General features: G+C 39.4%; 1 protein-coding gene across 2 annotated transcripts in view; it reads right to left on the bottom strand.

Moving 5' to 3' along the window:
- Positions 1 to 4565: 4565 nt before the first annotated feature.
- Positions 4566 to 16363, bottom strand: part of atp8b4 (ATPase phospholipid transporting 8B4) — a 258094-nt gene continuing 246296 nt past the window's right edge. For both annotated transcript variants that reach the window (XM_060853370.1, XM_060853371.1), the window contains exons 28-29: positions 15795 to 15925; positions 4566 to 13331 (exon numbers count right to left, since the gene is read on the bottom strand). In XM_060853370.1, the coding sequence (XP_060709353.1) occupies positions 13053 to 13331; positions 15795 to 15925 (410 nt within the window). In that variant the 3' untranslated portion in view covers positions 4566 to 13052. The remainder of the gene's footprint in view (positions 13332 to 15794; positions 15926 to 16363) is intronic.

Genomic DNA, 16363 nt, shown 5'->3' with positions numbered 1-16363 from the left:
ATGAATATGGAGACAGAATGGAAGTATGGCACTGATGAAGAATATCAGCCCTAATGTTATCGAATGGTGGGACAGTCTTGATCGGCTGAATGGCCTAATCCCATTCTAGTGTTCCTGATACAGTTTGCCTTCACAATTCCCCACAAGATAATTGAAACTCAGACTCATAGAGGCAATTCTTATTGCACCATAAAGTCATTTTGTGACCCTTCTGAGTTAGACTGGTTAAAACATAAATCAATTTCAGTTAACTACTAACTAATAATTTGCTTTGAGATGTTTGTAAGTAGGTCAACTGATCCATCTTTGCACAGCTGCTTTGATTTAGTTATGAGTTATAGAATCATAGTTTGAAGGGCTGTTGTGGTGCAGTGGTAGTGTCCCCACTCCTAGACTGGGAGGCCTGGGTTCAAGTCCCACCTGCTGTAGAGGTCATGAAGATGTACAGCTCAGAAACATACCCTTCGGTTTAACACGTCCAAGCTATCCAGATATCATAAATAGATCTAGTCCTATTTACCACCATATCCCTCCAAGCCCTTCCTATTCACATACCCATCCAGATGCCTTTAAATGTTGCAATTGTACCAGTCTCTACCACTTCTTCTGACAGCTCGTTCCATACGCATACAGCCATCTGCATGAAAAAGCTGTCCCTTTGGTCCATTTTAAATCTTTCCTTGCTCACCTTAAAGCTATGCCCTTTAGCTTTGGACTCCCCTACTCTAGGGGAAGACCTTGGCTATTCACCCTATCCATGATCCGTTTATAAACTTCTATAAGGTCACCCCTCAGTCTTTGAAGCCTCAGGGGAAAGAACCCCATTCTACTCAGCCTCTTCCGATTGTTCAAACTCTCCAACCATGGCAACCCTCGTCAATCTTTTCAGAACCCCTTCAAGTTTAGCAACATCTTTTCTATAGCATGTAATAACATCTTTGAACATATTGATGAAAAAAAGTTCATTAAAAGGTTGTAGAATCATAGCTTGCAGCAGTACAGTAAAAGTCTATCCGGTGCTTTGGCCCACAAACACTCAAGTCGAATCTCAGCCTCTCTGTAACTATCATTTCCATTTTTTCAAAAAACATCTTGGACTTTGCCTCAGTGATGATTATAGCAGGGAATTCCATGCTGCAACAAGCTTTATGTGTAGATAACATGTCATCAGCCTTCCTTTTTTTATGATTATCATAGATGTTTGCACCTTTTGTTACCAGCTTACTGAGAAAAGATCCATCACATCCACCGCCTATCATTTAAGCTGCAAAATGTTGGTCATAAACAGAGAGAAATGTTCTCGTGTCTCTTTCCAGAAAGGAATTGTTGAGTGTAAGCACAGAAGTTAGCAGGAGGAATAGTGCCCTAAATACATGTCAGTATCTTTCAGGCAGAAAGCTGAAGCAGTGAAATATTACATCTTTTTAGGCCAAAAATCACACTACACCCATTTAGAGTCCAACAGGTTTGTTTGAAAACACAAGCTTTCAGAGGCTCACTTGTTCAGGTGCGAGTACCTGAAGAAGGTGGAGAAAACGATAGGTGGAGATCAAGGCCAACGGCATAAAAATAGTTGGGCAGACAAAGAAATGGGTAAAGGTGAACTCTGGGGTGAATTATTAGCTGCTGATTCCCAATTCCCATTTAGCAGCTAGTGATTCCCTGGGTAGATAAGTAGCAAAATTCCAATGAAGTTTATCTTCCATGTGTCATCACGAGAAATTAACAAAATCAAACACCACTGCAATAATTTTAAGCCAACCTGCTTGGAACAGCTGGGTTCATCCTAAACCCCCTGTTCACATTCCCTCAGTTTGTTGAACTCGACATTGAGTTCGGAAGGCTGTACACTTCCATGGTGGAAAATGAGATGTTGGTTCTTCCAGTTTGTGCTGAGCTTTGCTGGAGCACTACAGCAAGCCTGTGGCAGAGATGTTGGCTAGGGAACACAATAGTGTTTTGAAGTGGCAGGTAACTGGAAGCTCAGGGTCCTTTTGGGTGGTGTTGTGCAAAGCGGTCACCCAGTCCGCACTGCATTTCCCCAATGTAGACGAGACTACATTGTTAGCAATGAATAACAAGGGATACCCAACCCCCTTTGGAGCCCTTCTTCCCTTCCCTTCCCTCTGACTCCATCTCCTCTTCCAACCCACCTCCTGTCATGTATTTACTATCCCTTCTGCTTTCTGATACTGAATGGTCTATACTCAAGCAAAGGTCTGTTTTATCCCTCTGCATCCCCACCTTAATTCATTTTGTATGATGCAATGTTGAATTCTTCTTCTGTCGCCTGTGCACCCATTTCTTTGGACAAGAATCCTCTCCCCTCCCCAAAAATCCCTTCACCCACAGCCAACACTCTCCCGCCACCTGGACCCCTCTCTCTGGCCATTTGAACACTAACTTTCAGATCTCCTCCACTCTCTTCCTGGACCATGACTCCACCACGGAACACCTTGCTACTGTGTGTGCAATGGTCATGAGCCTCATTTCATCTAGTGATCATCCACCCCCACTGCCTCGAGGCTCATTGTCCTCCAACCCTGCACAGCTCACATCTACCTGCTTTCCAAAATCTATGAACAGGATCACCTAGGCAGAACCATTTTTTCCTGCCTGTCCCTGCCCCACAGAACTCATCTCTTCTGACCTCAACTTGATCTTTTTCTCCCCTTGTCCAGTCCCTTCCTACTTAACTCTGCAATTCTTCCGACACTTTAAGTCAGCTTCAGAATTTTCTGTTGGTGGGGTCCAGCCACCGCCTCTTTCCCTGGACATGCAATCCATTTACAGAATGGTCTCCAATCTCAGATTCTTTCTGGAAAAAGTCCTGAACTGTCCCCATCCACCATCACCCTCCTCCATTTGGCCAAGTTCATTCTCACCCCAAACAACTTCGCTTTTAAGTCATCTCACTTTGTTCAGGCCGTTGCTTTGGCCATGGGTACCTGTATGAGCCCCAGTTACGCCTGTCCCTTTGTGTGGTAAGTGGAACATTCCTCGTTCCAGTCCTACTCTGGTATATCGATGACATCATCGGTACCATTTCCCTCTCTCATCTGGAAGTGGAAAAGATTATATATTTCACTTCCAATGTTTTCACATTCACCTAACTCATGTCTAACTCCTTTTCCTCGACATCTCAATTCCATTTCTGGAAATAGACTAGACACCACTAAAAACCCAAGGACTCCCACAGTTATCTTGACTATATATCCTCACATTCTGCTTCCTGTAAAGACTATTCCACTCTCCCAGTTCCTCCACCTTTGTCACTTCTGTTCTGATGACAACTTCAACATTTGCCTCTGGCAAATGACATCATAATGCGAAGGGGATGTCAGTATTGTATCGGTAAAGTTTTAACAAAATAACATCGACTGAATCAACATTAAGTAAGAAATCCCTGTCAAATTTGGCAACTAGATCTTCACAAATGATGTAAAGATCTGCAATGCCTTGGATTAATTATAGCGGTGGTAGGTGATAAATAATAAATCTTGCAATTAGGTCAAAAACATGATAAGCACAAGGGTGATTTAGGAAGGGTCCTTAGTGCCTTATGAAGTTGTGACAACAGGGAAATCCACCCAGATAGGACAACACAGAGAGGAGAAACAAAATTGATCACAACCTTCAAAACATTTGCAGGGTGGATCACAAATGCTTAAATTTCACCAGCCTGAAAGACAGTAATTAATGAGGGATCAATTCATAGATAAATATTACGTGACATTTCTGTTACCTCAAAGATATATAGTGGATATATTCAAAGTATGTTTGGGTGCTGTGGTAAGATGGTGAAATTTGATGGGGCAAACAGCCATTGCCCATCCCTGCATTCTCCATAGTAGCTCTGAAATATAATGGTGTTCCAAAATAAAAAAAAAGGAAAAGTTAAACTTTATTTCACAAACATTAACTTAACAAAGCATTTGGCCACAAGGATGTCATCAAGAAATAACCACTTTGAATGATCATCTTCTGCTGCTGTTATAATGGCGATTCAGTGAGCTAATGCGTCTGCGATGAATACTTTCAAACTAACTAGTCACAAATCATTGAATGTTACAGCACAGAAAAAAGCCATTCAAGCCATCGTACTTGCACCTCTTCCTTGAAAGGACTATCTACTTAATCCCAATTCTGTTGCTCTTTCCCTACAGACCTGCAATGTTTTACTTTTCAAGTAGATACCCAATTCCCTTTTGCAAGTTATTATTGAATCTGCTCAGACTGAGGAGGAACAAAGCTGGGGAGGGAGGTACAAATATGATGAGGTTTCAAATACGTTATAGAATTGAAAATTTGTTTTATACTGAAAACACATAAAACCAGATTTAGACATGCAAAAACATACATTCCTTTCACATTCAAAGCTTCAAAATAGTCAAATTACAGCAGAAGACACGAGCGGTGAGAAAAATATATAAACTGCACTGATGCTTCATATTTTTCCAATAAACAAATGTGTAATGATAGAATTATACATTACAGATGTAAACACATTTTCTGCATTTTACAAATAAAGAGCTAAAACTCTTTGGTATTCAAACATGCATTTTTATACAATGTATACTTTATTATTGCACAAAGAGATTATTTTTAACCATTTCCTTTAATTAAGATCTAATATTTTGTAGAAGTATGGATTTTCATAATAGAAGTTAAAATTGGGCTTCTTGATTAGCTATATTTCTGATTTAAAAAGTGTATTTCTGATATATGCCACAAGAGGAAAGACAATCTACCTAAATATTGAAAATAAAAAATCTTTTTATAAATTAGTATATATACTCTCATATTTTACTGAGTAACAATCTTGACATTATCTGAACAATGAACATTGACCATATATGAATTATTTCTACATATGGAATATTTAAATACAATAATATTTTGTGCTTGACAAGAGAAGTGACAGTAAAATTAATGCTAATTGCTGTGCTTTTAAGAAATAGTCAAAAAGAAGTGTGAGGTGCAGAACATAAAAAGTTGATACAGCTTTGAGCCCTTAACTTTCTGTCAGAGAAGGAAGACATTTCTCACTTCTAATTAAAATAAATTTGAAACTAGACAGATGAGGTCTGAAAGGACACCGAGTAGATTTCAAATTACTGTTTACCTATATGCATGAACGAGACACTCCTACCTTTTGAAATTTCAGCCAAATCTAATTTAATGCAGTCACATTATAACTGAATGGAAACTAATGTCTGAGATACAATGGGATAGAAAATGTAAATGTATTTACGAATAGATATCTGTCTTGATTCAGTGGCAATCAGAACATTGTGGCTTCAAGCCTCATTTAAGGACCTCATTTAGGTTAATAATTGATTGTAAAACCAAAGGAAGAATGCAATTTAGGAGACTGATTTTAATATGACTTGTTGGATCAAGGTCTCATCTGCGCTTGCAGATAGACATTAAAAAATGTCTGACACTGTTCTGAGAAAAGCAGGGAGTTCTTTGGTGTCCTATTCAGCATTTATTCCCCAATCAATAGCATCAAAGCAAATTATCTACTTTGTTTCTCATTACTATGACCTTGTTGTATGCAAAGATTGCCAAATTTACATCAATTGCAACACTGGTCAAACCTGAATCCTTTGTAGAAGAGTTATAAAAATCAAAAGCTGCTTTTTGTTTCTTGGTGAATATTCCAGCATCAGAAATTTGGTATTTCCTTGGCATTGTTACGATTGAGACTGATAACTTAAAAAGAAACTGAAATTTCCAGTGAATAGCTGAAAGCGTGATATAATAAGAGTATATATTTGAAAACATTTAGTGTAATATACCAACCAAAGGTAACATTGACTAAACACTGTCTCAGTGTGCAACTTATACCTTAAACCATAGAACACAACTTTCCCCTTTTACTTTCAACATAACTGAAAGGTCACTTCACGGTTATATTTTTCAGTATTCCGTAAGTAGACATTCAATTCTCTTGGAAACAGTCCAAGATGATTCTTAGTTTCTGAGGGTTTACTTTTTCGTTCATTTCCTCACCCAGTCTGGTAATTTTCAATCCAAGACCTATCATTTGCAATGAAAGTTCTTCCTGGAAATCCTTTCTCCAGTTCAAGATTTTTAAAAGAAATGTAAATTATTACAAATTTGGTCTTTTTAATCCACATTTGTACATAGTAAACAACAGAGACTTGCTGCTTCTATCTGCTCCTTTCTCTTAGATCCTGGTATACTAATCAGTCTGTGAAATTCAGGGATATCTTTTAGGAGAATCTTGTAATTTTATCTTGAAATGCTATCTATGCAACCACCCTCTCTCAAAACCCATCTTCATGGCAATGTGAATCACATGGCCTTTGTACCCAGGTAGAATGCTAATTAGATAACCTTTAGACTCCCAAATGTATTCTATCTCAGAATTAAGTAAGCCAGTGTAAAGTATAATCATTTACAAACTGATGTCCTCCACAAAGCTAACCATCTGTCTGCTGCTACCATGTGTGCATTTTCCATTATTCATAAAAATGTAAAACATATTTTTTGCATCAACCTGTTCAGAAATATTATTACAAACCCCTACAGCAGGTGGGACTGAAAGCCAGGCCTCTCAATCCAGGTGTAAGGACACTACCGCATCACCGCAAGGGGGCCTGCAAAGGATTAACTTCTCAAGGGAAAGCCAGCAGGTTTGACAGTGTGGGGATTGAACTCATGACACTGGCCTTATTAGCACCTCGCTCGAACCACTTCAGCTAACCGACTAATGGGCATGCTTCTTCCATTGACTCCAACTATAGATATCTTGCACCTGCTTCCCAGTAAAACTTGCCCTATCTCTCGAGAACCGTTAAAAAAAAGGCCATCTGCATTTTGTGTCAGCAGAATTCAGCACGTCACATCACTTCTTTCATTCCTTCATTTTATCCTGAATTAAAAGAGAGTCCCAAACATGACAAGCTGATTGCATTTCTAACACAATTCTGAACCCTTGCTATAGTTTTCTAAGTGAATAGGATGAGGTTGTTGGAAATTAAAGATATTATTTCAGCATCTCAAGTTGTTGCTTCATGTTACTACAATAAATTAAGACCATCTTCATAGGCTTTGAGATCATACGTGCTAGATCAAAGGTCGGGGTAACAGTTACTGGAACAGTCATTTCATTCGCTTCAAGGAACACAAAATGAAATGGAACTAACAACCCCAAATCGTTGTTAAACTGGCTGAAGTACAATGACAGAGGGCTCTATCCTGAGTTAGAATTTGATGTTTTAGGTGCAGCAGTGACTCAAAGTACCAAACACTTGCATTGCAACATTCACAGCTTAGAAAAACATGAGAAACAAATTGAGAAGAGACACCAAGGCTGTTTTCATTGGGCATCTCCCTTGCTTGCTGGGAAGATGGTGACCTGCCACCTGACCTGTCTGTTTAGAGCATAGCCCACCATATCTTCCTCCAATCAGGCTGTTTGGAGGCAGGCAGCTCTCACACATGGTAAAGCCACTATGAAAGCCATGGCTGCAGATGGGAGGATACCCAACATCTTTGGGACCAAGTCTCAAATAATTACCTTTTGGGAGAGTGGCCACAAAGAGAGGCCACTGTGATCAGAAACAAGAGTGAGACAGTTGGCTCTCAACAGGGACTTCTCATACATTGGTTAAATTTAATGTTTCATTGAGTTTAACAGTACACCTAATTGCTATCTGGGAATCCTCTCTCCGTATATTCATATGGTTTCTCATTCAGCAGACTTTGGTTTATCATCACATAGTGGATGTTTCCCAAACTTTGTCTGCTTTAGGAGGAGTATAAAGGAATTCAATGCCAAGTATCAGTACATTTTGTACAGTCCCATTCTTGGGCCATTTAAAGTAGCTTCGATTCCCGAAAAACCCACAAAATTGACCAAGCATGAAAATAAGATATTTGGAGATGTGTAACTAAATATTGGTTTAAAGGAATGACAGCAAAATTGAAGCATTTAAGCTGACTAAATATAAACTTCCTGACATAGCAAATGGACATGAAGGTAGCCAATCACCAGGATCTGACGACCTATATCCAAAGAATTTGAAGAAAGTGGCTGCAGAGATAGTTGAGGAATTTGTTGAAACATTCCTGAACCCATTGGATTCTGGGTGGGTTCTGGCTGGAAAAACATCAATGCGATGACCCTGTTCAAGAAGGGATGCAGAAAGTAGGAAATTATAGACCAGTTAGCCTCACTTCCATTGATGATTACTCATTATTAAACAAAAAGAAGCAGGATATTCCCAAATGCAAACAGAGTCAAAATAGTTTTGTGAAAGGGAAATCATGTTTGACAAATCTACTTGAGTTCTTCGAGGATATAACAAGCAGAGTTGATGAAGGGGAACTGGTAGATGAAGTGAATTTAGAATTTCAAAAGGCATTTAATAAGGTGCCACAGAAAAGGTTATTGTACAGGAAAGGAGCTTACCATATTGAGGGTAGCGTATTGGCATGGATTGAGGATTGGTTAACATACCGATTAAGGAGTTAGGATTAATGAATCATTTTTCAGGTTGGAAAGACAGGATCAGTCAATTATTTCTCATCTGAATTAATAACCTGGAAGAGGGGCAGAGTGTAAATTTGACGATGATGCAAAAATAAGTGGCAGTGCATGTTATGAAGATGTCATAAGAAATCTGCAAGAGGATACAGATAGAGAAAATAGATAAAGCTTGGCAGATGGAGTTTAATGTAGGAAAATGTAAAGTGTGCACTTTGATAGGAATCAAATGGCAGTCTAATATTTAACTAGAGAAGTTCCAAAAAAGTGAAAGGCAGAGGGATCTTTGTGTTCTTGTGCATGAAACATTGTAAGTTACAAGTAGGGCAAGTAATTCAGTAGGCAAATTAAATAATGGCCTTCATTGCTCGGGTGTTGGAATATGGCAGTATTGGTTGGCTGGAAGGGTGGAGTTAGAGTTAAAATAAGGATATCTTATTACAAATATACAGTATGTTGGTGAAGCCACATCTCGAGTACTGTGTACAGTTTTGGCCCCCACATTTAAGAAAGGATGTGCTGATTTTAGAGACAATTCATTAAGCTAATTCTTGGGACAAAGTGATTGCCCTATCAAGAATAGCTAAACAGACTAGGCCTTTATTGATTAGAGTTTAAAAGAACGATGGCTGATCTTGTTGAAATGTACAAGATTCTGAGGGGTTGAAAGAGGGTAAATATTGAAAAGATGTTTTCACTAATGGGGAGAAATTCGAGGTATGAGGACATAGTTATAGAATAAGGGGTGAGAAAGAATGTTTTTCTTCTACAGGATTGTGAATATCTAGAATTCTCTGCTCCAGAGAGTTGGGGTGGGGGTGCTGGGGTGGGGAGGGCAGTTTGCTGACTGAACGTCTTTAAAGAGGAGGCAGCTAGACTTACGAAATATCAGGGCTATATCATGCCAGCTCCTGAGGGCTATCAGGAGCTGGCATGATATTTGATGCCTACCACAGATCAATCATGATCGTGTTGAATGACAGGATAGGCTTGATGGGCCAAAGGCCCCGCTCCTGTTCTTATTTCTTATGTTTTCATAACGGCTTCAACCACAAGATCTTGATGCTTATTCTTGGACTCAGAGGAGTGAAATCTTTTCTACATAATGAGTTTTGAGAGGCATTTTTCTTTCTTAGATTATTAAATTGTACCTGTGTTGGTACAATTTAAAGGGTAAAACAGCTCTAGCATGAACATTTAAGATTTCAGGCAGAGGTTTCCCTTTTTTTTGTTGAGTGTAGTGTGCACCCCCACCATTGAAATACCTCATCTAATCACCTGTCAATCATAGAATACCTAAGTGCAGCAAGAGGCCATTTGTCCAATTAAGGCTGCACTGATCCTCTGAAGAGCATGCCACCCAAACCCAGCCCCCTACCCCCAGAACTCCATATTTCCCATGGATAACCCATCTAACCTACACATCCCTGAACACTATGGGCAATTTAGCATGGCCGATCCACCTCACCTGCACATCTTTGGACTGTGGAAGGAAACTAGAGCACCTGAAGGAAACCCACACACAGACACTATCACAACGTGCAAGCTCCACACAGAGAGTCACCTGAAGCTGGAATCACACCAGTCCCTGGCACTGAGAGACAACAAAGCTAACCACTGAGCCACTGTACCAGCCTAATCAGGTCATTAAGAGCTCACAGGTAAATGTGGGTGGGATTCTTGGCCTAATAGAGGTCCCAACACTGACATCCAGATAACTAGCAGCTTCTAGGTTCTAAAAATGGTCTAAGTAACTCACATGGAGACCATGGGGAATGGGAGGTTGGAGGCGAAGGCAGTTGGTAGCTTTCAGATGCTTGAGGCAATGGGAGAATGCTTCCCCTGCCCACACAAACCTGGCACGCAGGTTAATATGGTTTCGAGGAGGGAAGATTAGTCACCTTTCTCGCTTGTCAGGTAATCATGTCGGTGGTGAGATTAAACTTGATTAATTGACTACTTACTAGCCTAAATGGGTGACTGGTTAAGAAGACTCTCAGTGGACCTTCTCACCCTAAACTTAGTAAGTGAGGTGACACAAAGTGGGTGAGTTTCTCTCCAGGTCAATGTGCCCAACTACTTCCCCTTCACCATGTCTCTTGTCGGTGGAGGATTGTGCTCATGGTACCTGTCCAAGAGGCATGTTTCAGGAGTATTGCCCATTCCTAATTGCACTACAGATGGCAGTGGTGAAGCACTCTCTTGAATACAATTAATTAACTTGCTTGGCCACTGCAGACAATAGTTAAGAGTTAGCCACATTGCTGCTGGCAAGGAGTTACATATAAGCCAGACCCAGGCAGGACAATAGGTATCCTTCCCTCAAGGCCATCAATTGATTTTAAAAATGACAATCTGGTAGTTTTCATGGCCACAACACTTACATTGGCATTTTTTAATTCCAGTTTTATTTATTAACTGAATTCAAACTCCCCAGTGCCATGGTGTAATTTGAACTTGTCTTCAAGTCATTCATTCAGACCTCGGGATCACTAATCCAGTAATGTAACTACAATGATTAGCACAACAGAAAAAAAAAGGAAGCACAATCTGGACACTGACTGAGGGCAATATTGCACTTCAGATGGAATGTGGCAGGTCAAATGCAATGGCCAATATGTGATGTCAAGAGTAAGATTAGTATTCATGTCAATCAAATTAGAAGGGAATGAGACAACTGGAAGTAGATCAGAGGAGATGGAAGGAAAAGGGAAAGAATGAGGGTGCAGGAAAAGGAATGAAGGAAAAGAGCACAATGGCAGAGAGGGATAGAGGACAATGAAGCACTCTGCAGTTCTTGGCAATGGCATATTTGTTCAAGAGTTTGAATGGGACTGGGGTCAGGGAAGGCCACACCTGTGAATGGAATGATAAGAAATGATTATTCATCCTTAGAGAAAAGACTGAAGTTGTTTTCAATAGGATAGCGATCATTTGACCTCGGAATGGGACTGAAAGGTCAGATTGATGCTCCCTATGGAAGGGCTCAGGGGACCATTTTGTTCAGTAAGGCAACAGAAGGTTGCAAATGCTGAGTTAGGAATAACCCTTTGCTGTTAGGTTGGGGGTTGCTAGGGGAAGATGGGGAGCACATCAGAGGCTAGATTTTCCGTTGTATGGAAATTGGGAGAGATGGGGTACAGTCTTCTTGTTTATTACCTTGTCCACTGAAAATGCACAGCTGTATTGCATGGTATGTCTGCCTTCACTTAAACCATAAGTGTACGGGTACAGTACTGTTGGATTCTAGGGGTATGGCCCAGTTTTAATATAACAAATATAAATAAGCAGTAATACTAAAGACAGAAGATATTTTAACGATGCTTGCTGAAGTTCAATACTACTGTAGGAAACTAAATTACCAAAATGGGCTCCTTCTCTACAAAGAAATAACTGCATTCACACAATGCCTTTTATGACATCAAGACAGCTTTTCATAACCGGTGAAATACTTTTGAAGTGTTGACAATGCTGTAATTGGAGAAAATGAGGCAACTAAGACATGTACATGAAAATCCTAATAAAATGGGGAAATCTGACTTTATGAAGAGCCAAACAATGAATGGTTGCTGGGAGATAGAAGTGGCCAAAAGTCTGGGACTAAAGACACATTTGAACAAAGCTGAAACCAAATGATGTGTTTACTATGTCCACAAGTCTTAAAACAGACTTTGTCTGTTTGATGTTCCCTCTTGGAAAAATAGTGCGAATACATTGATATATAAAGAGTAACTGTATGAAGAGCAAATATCTTGTAGAAAACATATTGCAAAGGTAACGATTCTGATAAGGTTAGCAGTTGTACTTCACTGCAGAAATACAATCAGAAGTGAAGTTAAACCGAACCATTAAAGCATGAAGTGTTTGTAAATGCAATGTGTAGTTTTCAGAACCATACATACATACATACATACATTCAAATAAAGTTGTTCCTCGTGCAAGGAAACTCAAAGGCACTAACTCCTCAAATGAGGTCATAGCTACAGGACCACAGTGTAACATTCTTAGACAGAATAGAATATAATTGGGTCCCTATAGTGAATGAAATGAATTATATTAGATATGTTGCTCTGCCAATTTTCTGTAATCTTATTTATATACGTCCTTTTAAGTTGAGCAGCATGTCATGATGCAACTGTTGCTCTCTTGCATTACAAAAATGTTTTCAAAAGCTAAAAAATATTTACAGCTTAGAAATAAAAACTTGTTTTGTAACGGGAACGTCAGCTGATATACTGACAAGTGCCTCAAAACACTCAATTTCAATTGAGCTGACATTTTTGTCACATTTACACAAATTGTAAATTTGAACTCAATTCTTGTTAACATTTGCCACCTGGCAATGAGGACTCCATCATGGTTGTCCAGCATTGCACGAAAAATTCACGTGTGACCGCTCTGAAACAAGAGTTCATCACTTGGTGACTCTTCAGCCAGTGGTGATTCGAGCTTCGCAGACATGCAGCACAGTACAAACTACGGCCAAGTTTAAAACAAGGAAAGGCATCGTTCCTTCCAAATAGCTGCTGCTCTACTGTTTTATATTCTTGTCGCTGCCAAAGCTATTTACGGTGTCTGTTGTTTTCTTTCGTAAAGTTTCAATCCAACTGGTGCTGCTTGGCATTGACCTCCCAGTTGCCGTCGTCGATGTTTTATTGAAGCGCATGTTCCTTCCAGAGGTAATGAGTTCACCAAAGCCCTCTTGATGAGCAAATGCGTAGCCAGACCTTCTTGAGCTCGTACGGTTTACACGCCGCATACGGTGCTGCACTGGCTTCTGTTTTCTCCTGATGCGTTGCATGTATCGTACCTGAAAACAAAACATACTTAGAAAGGCAATTAAAAAAAAAAGAGGTGGACTTAATTTTGGAAACTGATTTTCATGATTTCTTTTATTAAATTGAGCTAATTTGGATTTCTCAGTAATTGTCAATAAAACTGCAAGGTTTCATACAACACTGAACATTACAGCACAGTACAGGCCCTTCAGCCCTCGATGTTACACTGACTTGTGAAACCCATCTAACCTACACTATTCCATTATCATCCATATGCTTATCCAAATGACCATTTAAATGCCTTAAAGTTGGCGAGTCTGCTCCTCCTGCAGGCAGAGCATTCCATGTCCCTACCTCCCTCTGAATAAAGAAACTACCTCTGACATCTGTCCTATATCAATCACCCCTCAATTTAAAGCTATGTCCCCTTGTGCTGGCCATCACCATCTGAGGAAAATGGCTCTCACTGTCCACCCTATCTAATCCTCTGATCTTCTTCTATGTCTCTATTAAGTTACCACTTAATCTTCTTCTCTCTAATGAAAGCAGCCTCACGTCCCTCAGCCTTTCTTCATAAGACCTTCCCTCCACACCAGGTTTCTTTTCATTAAAAGATGGTTTTTTCAAAATCTGGACAAAATATTTTAATAGTTTTGCTCAAATAATGGACAATTTGGACCATTACTGAGAGTGTGACAATCGACACGCTACTATTCATTTGCAAACTGGGTTAAATTGAGTCCCTAAACAATTACTAAAACACAGTAATAGTTTGCCGATCAGATCCTTGCTGTATGCTCAGGGTCTCACCACCCTCAAGGCAGCTGTGTTGGGGAGGAGGCTGGAGGTTGTAGGCCACCTCTTTCTGGGAATGTGTTTTTTGCAAAACAGCTCCTGAAAGAAATCCAGTGCTTCATCGCAAATAGCTCATAACACAGGCCTTTGTGTAGGGGCTCTCTCAAGGACACACACCAATAGAAATATCAACTGCTGCTGAAAGATAATCAATTCTGTGGAAATCACTCTTTGCTCTGCCTGAAATTTACCTGTCTTTTTGTGCAGGGAATATCAATGATTGGGCGTTGCATACTCGCAGCTTCCATGTTTTAGAACCATGTGCTGAAGGACAGATGAAAGCTTGGGGCAGCTGCCACAGAAGTTCAATGCGGAAAGGCCCTCAAGCCATAATAAACCAAGAGGCTAGAAACTATGTAAAAAAAACCTTTTGCAGTTGTATGCACCGAAGAAGTTTGACATTAAGTCTAATGGTACATATAACCATAGCAAATGTAGTGGGGCACTTCATGCATTGTACTGAAATAAACTATTCATGTTGGTCTTTATCTATTGTTAAATTTCAGCTGTTATGTAAGGTACGTTTACATATTTTATGCATACAGTATATTTTTGAGCCACTACTGAAACAGAAACCATTAGACAAAAGGACAGATGTAAAGCCAACAGAGGAAGTTTCTGAGCAATTTATAAACCCTGTTTGAAACTTAGCTGTACATTTTTGGTCGTCCACTTTAGATAAAGGGAAGATAAAGGACAAGCAGCTTCTGATCAAAAATAGATACTTAGATAAATTTCCATTGCTGGCCCATCTCAGTTGCCCCTCTTTGTACAGAGTTTCCCCCTTTTACAGATAGTTACTACAGTCCTGAATAATACTGGCCCAATTATCCTGAAGTAAATAATCTGTGGCCCTTCTGCATCTCTATCTGGTAGTGATCTACTTGTCTTTAGCCTTCCACAGCTCCTTATAAAACAGGGAGAATCACAGCCACAAAACCAGAAATTTGTAAAGTTGGTGTTATTGCATTCTTATTGGTTGGAGCTTTCTGGACTTAGTTGCCTTGGAAACCCTGGATTTCTAAGCTGCTTGCTCCCTTACTAAAATATTTGCCAATGAATTTATATTGGTAGTACTAATGGCAGATGTTAATTAATATTGATAAATGCAAATCCATACATCTACAATTTGAAAAATGTGACTGGCAACTGGGCACAATGAGTCAAAGTAAGTGATGAGAGAGAGAAAGAGAGGAGGTCTTGGTGTGAGAGGAACTACTAGGGAGACTGCACTTTAGAATTTAACAATGTAGAAAGGAAATGTACATGCATAGGAAAAGATATGTGGGAGGGCAATAAATGTACAAATTTAAACATCATTGAGCCATATAAAATATTGGAAGTCTAGAATGTATAAACCCAGAAGATTATTCTAAATTAAATCAACAAAGTAGGAAGAGGGTATTAATTTGAATTGAGGAGAAATACTTTCAACAGAAATTAGGAATTTCTTCACTCAAACTGTTCAATGTTTAGAACTAATGAATTAACAAAAGAAACATGGTACAGATATTCTTTGATTCGTAAGTCTCAAGATCGGAAAAATCTCATTCAACGGTGTTACAATGTTCAAGCTAGGGTCTGCATTTTACAACACAGATGAAAAAGCAATCAAAGGTAAAAAAACACGGAATACGTACCTTGTCACTCAAGGTTGGTTTCAAATCTACCATCAGGAACCTGATTGCAACTACTGGCACGATGCATAGTACGGTGGTCACAATTATGACAAGCCACACGGTGAGATGGGCCAGGGAATTCCGAGCATTTCCTGAAAGGCACAAATATTTACAATTTTAGGTATCTGAAGTGCTGTAGCTGAATTCCATTCAATATTTGTAATTAAGTTGCAAACATGTTCCTTATAAATTGATTGCAAGTAGCACATCAACGCACCAATAATTTCCATGAAGATTTAGCCATTGCTTTCATATTTCTTATTTTATATCTTTGAAAATAAAGTAATTTTGACAAAGAAATCCGTAACTAAATTCAAGCTATAATTGTCAACTTTGAGCTGATTTAATAACTATCTAATTTAGTTCCAAACTAAACTGACCAGGAGCAAAGCTTTTTCACTGGAGAATCCAAGGGTAAAAAATTGTGTCTCACAGGACAGTGACTTAGGCAGCTAGTTGTAGAATTCATTAAGCTTCAGAGCTTCATATGTTCAGGTGACAACAAGGTACGCTAGCCAGAAAGTCATCAG

This window comes from Hemiscyllium ocellatum, chromosome 39 (assembly GCF_020745735.1).
Source record: "Hemiscyllium ocellatum isolate sHemOce1 chromosome 39, sHemOce1.pat.X.cur, whole genome shotgun sequence".
Lineage (NCBI taxonomy): Eukaryota > Metazoa > Chordata > Chondrichthyes > Orectolobiformes > Hemiscylliidae > Hemiscyllium > Hemiscyllium ocellatum.
This window is presented reverse-complemented; position numbering and strand designations above follow the sequence as displayed.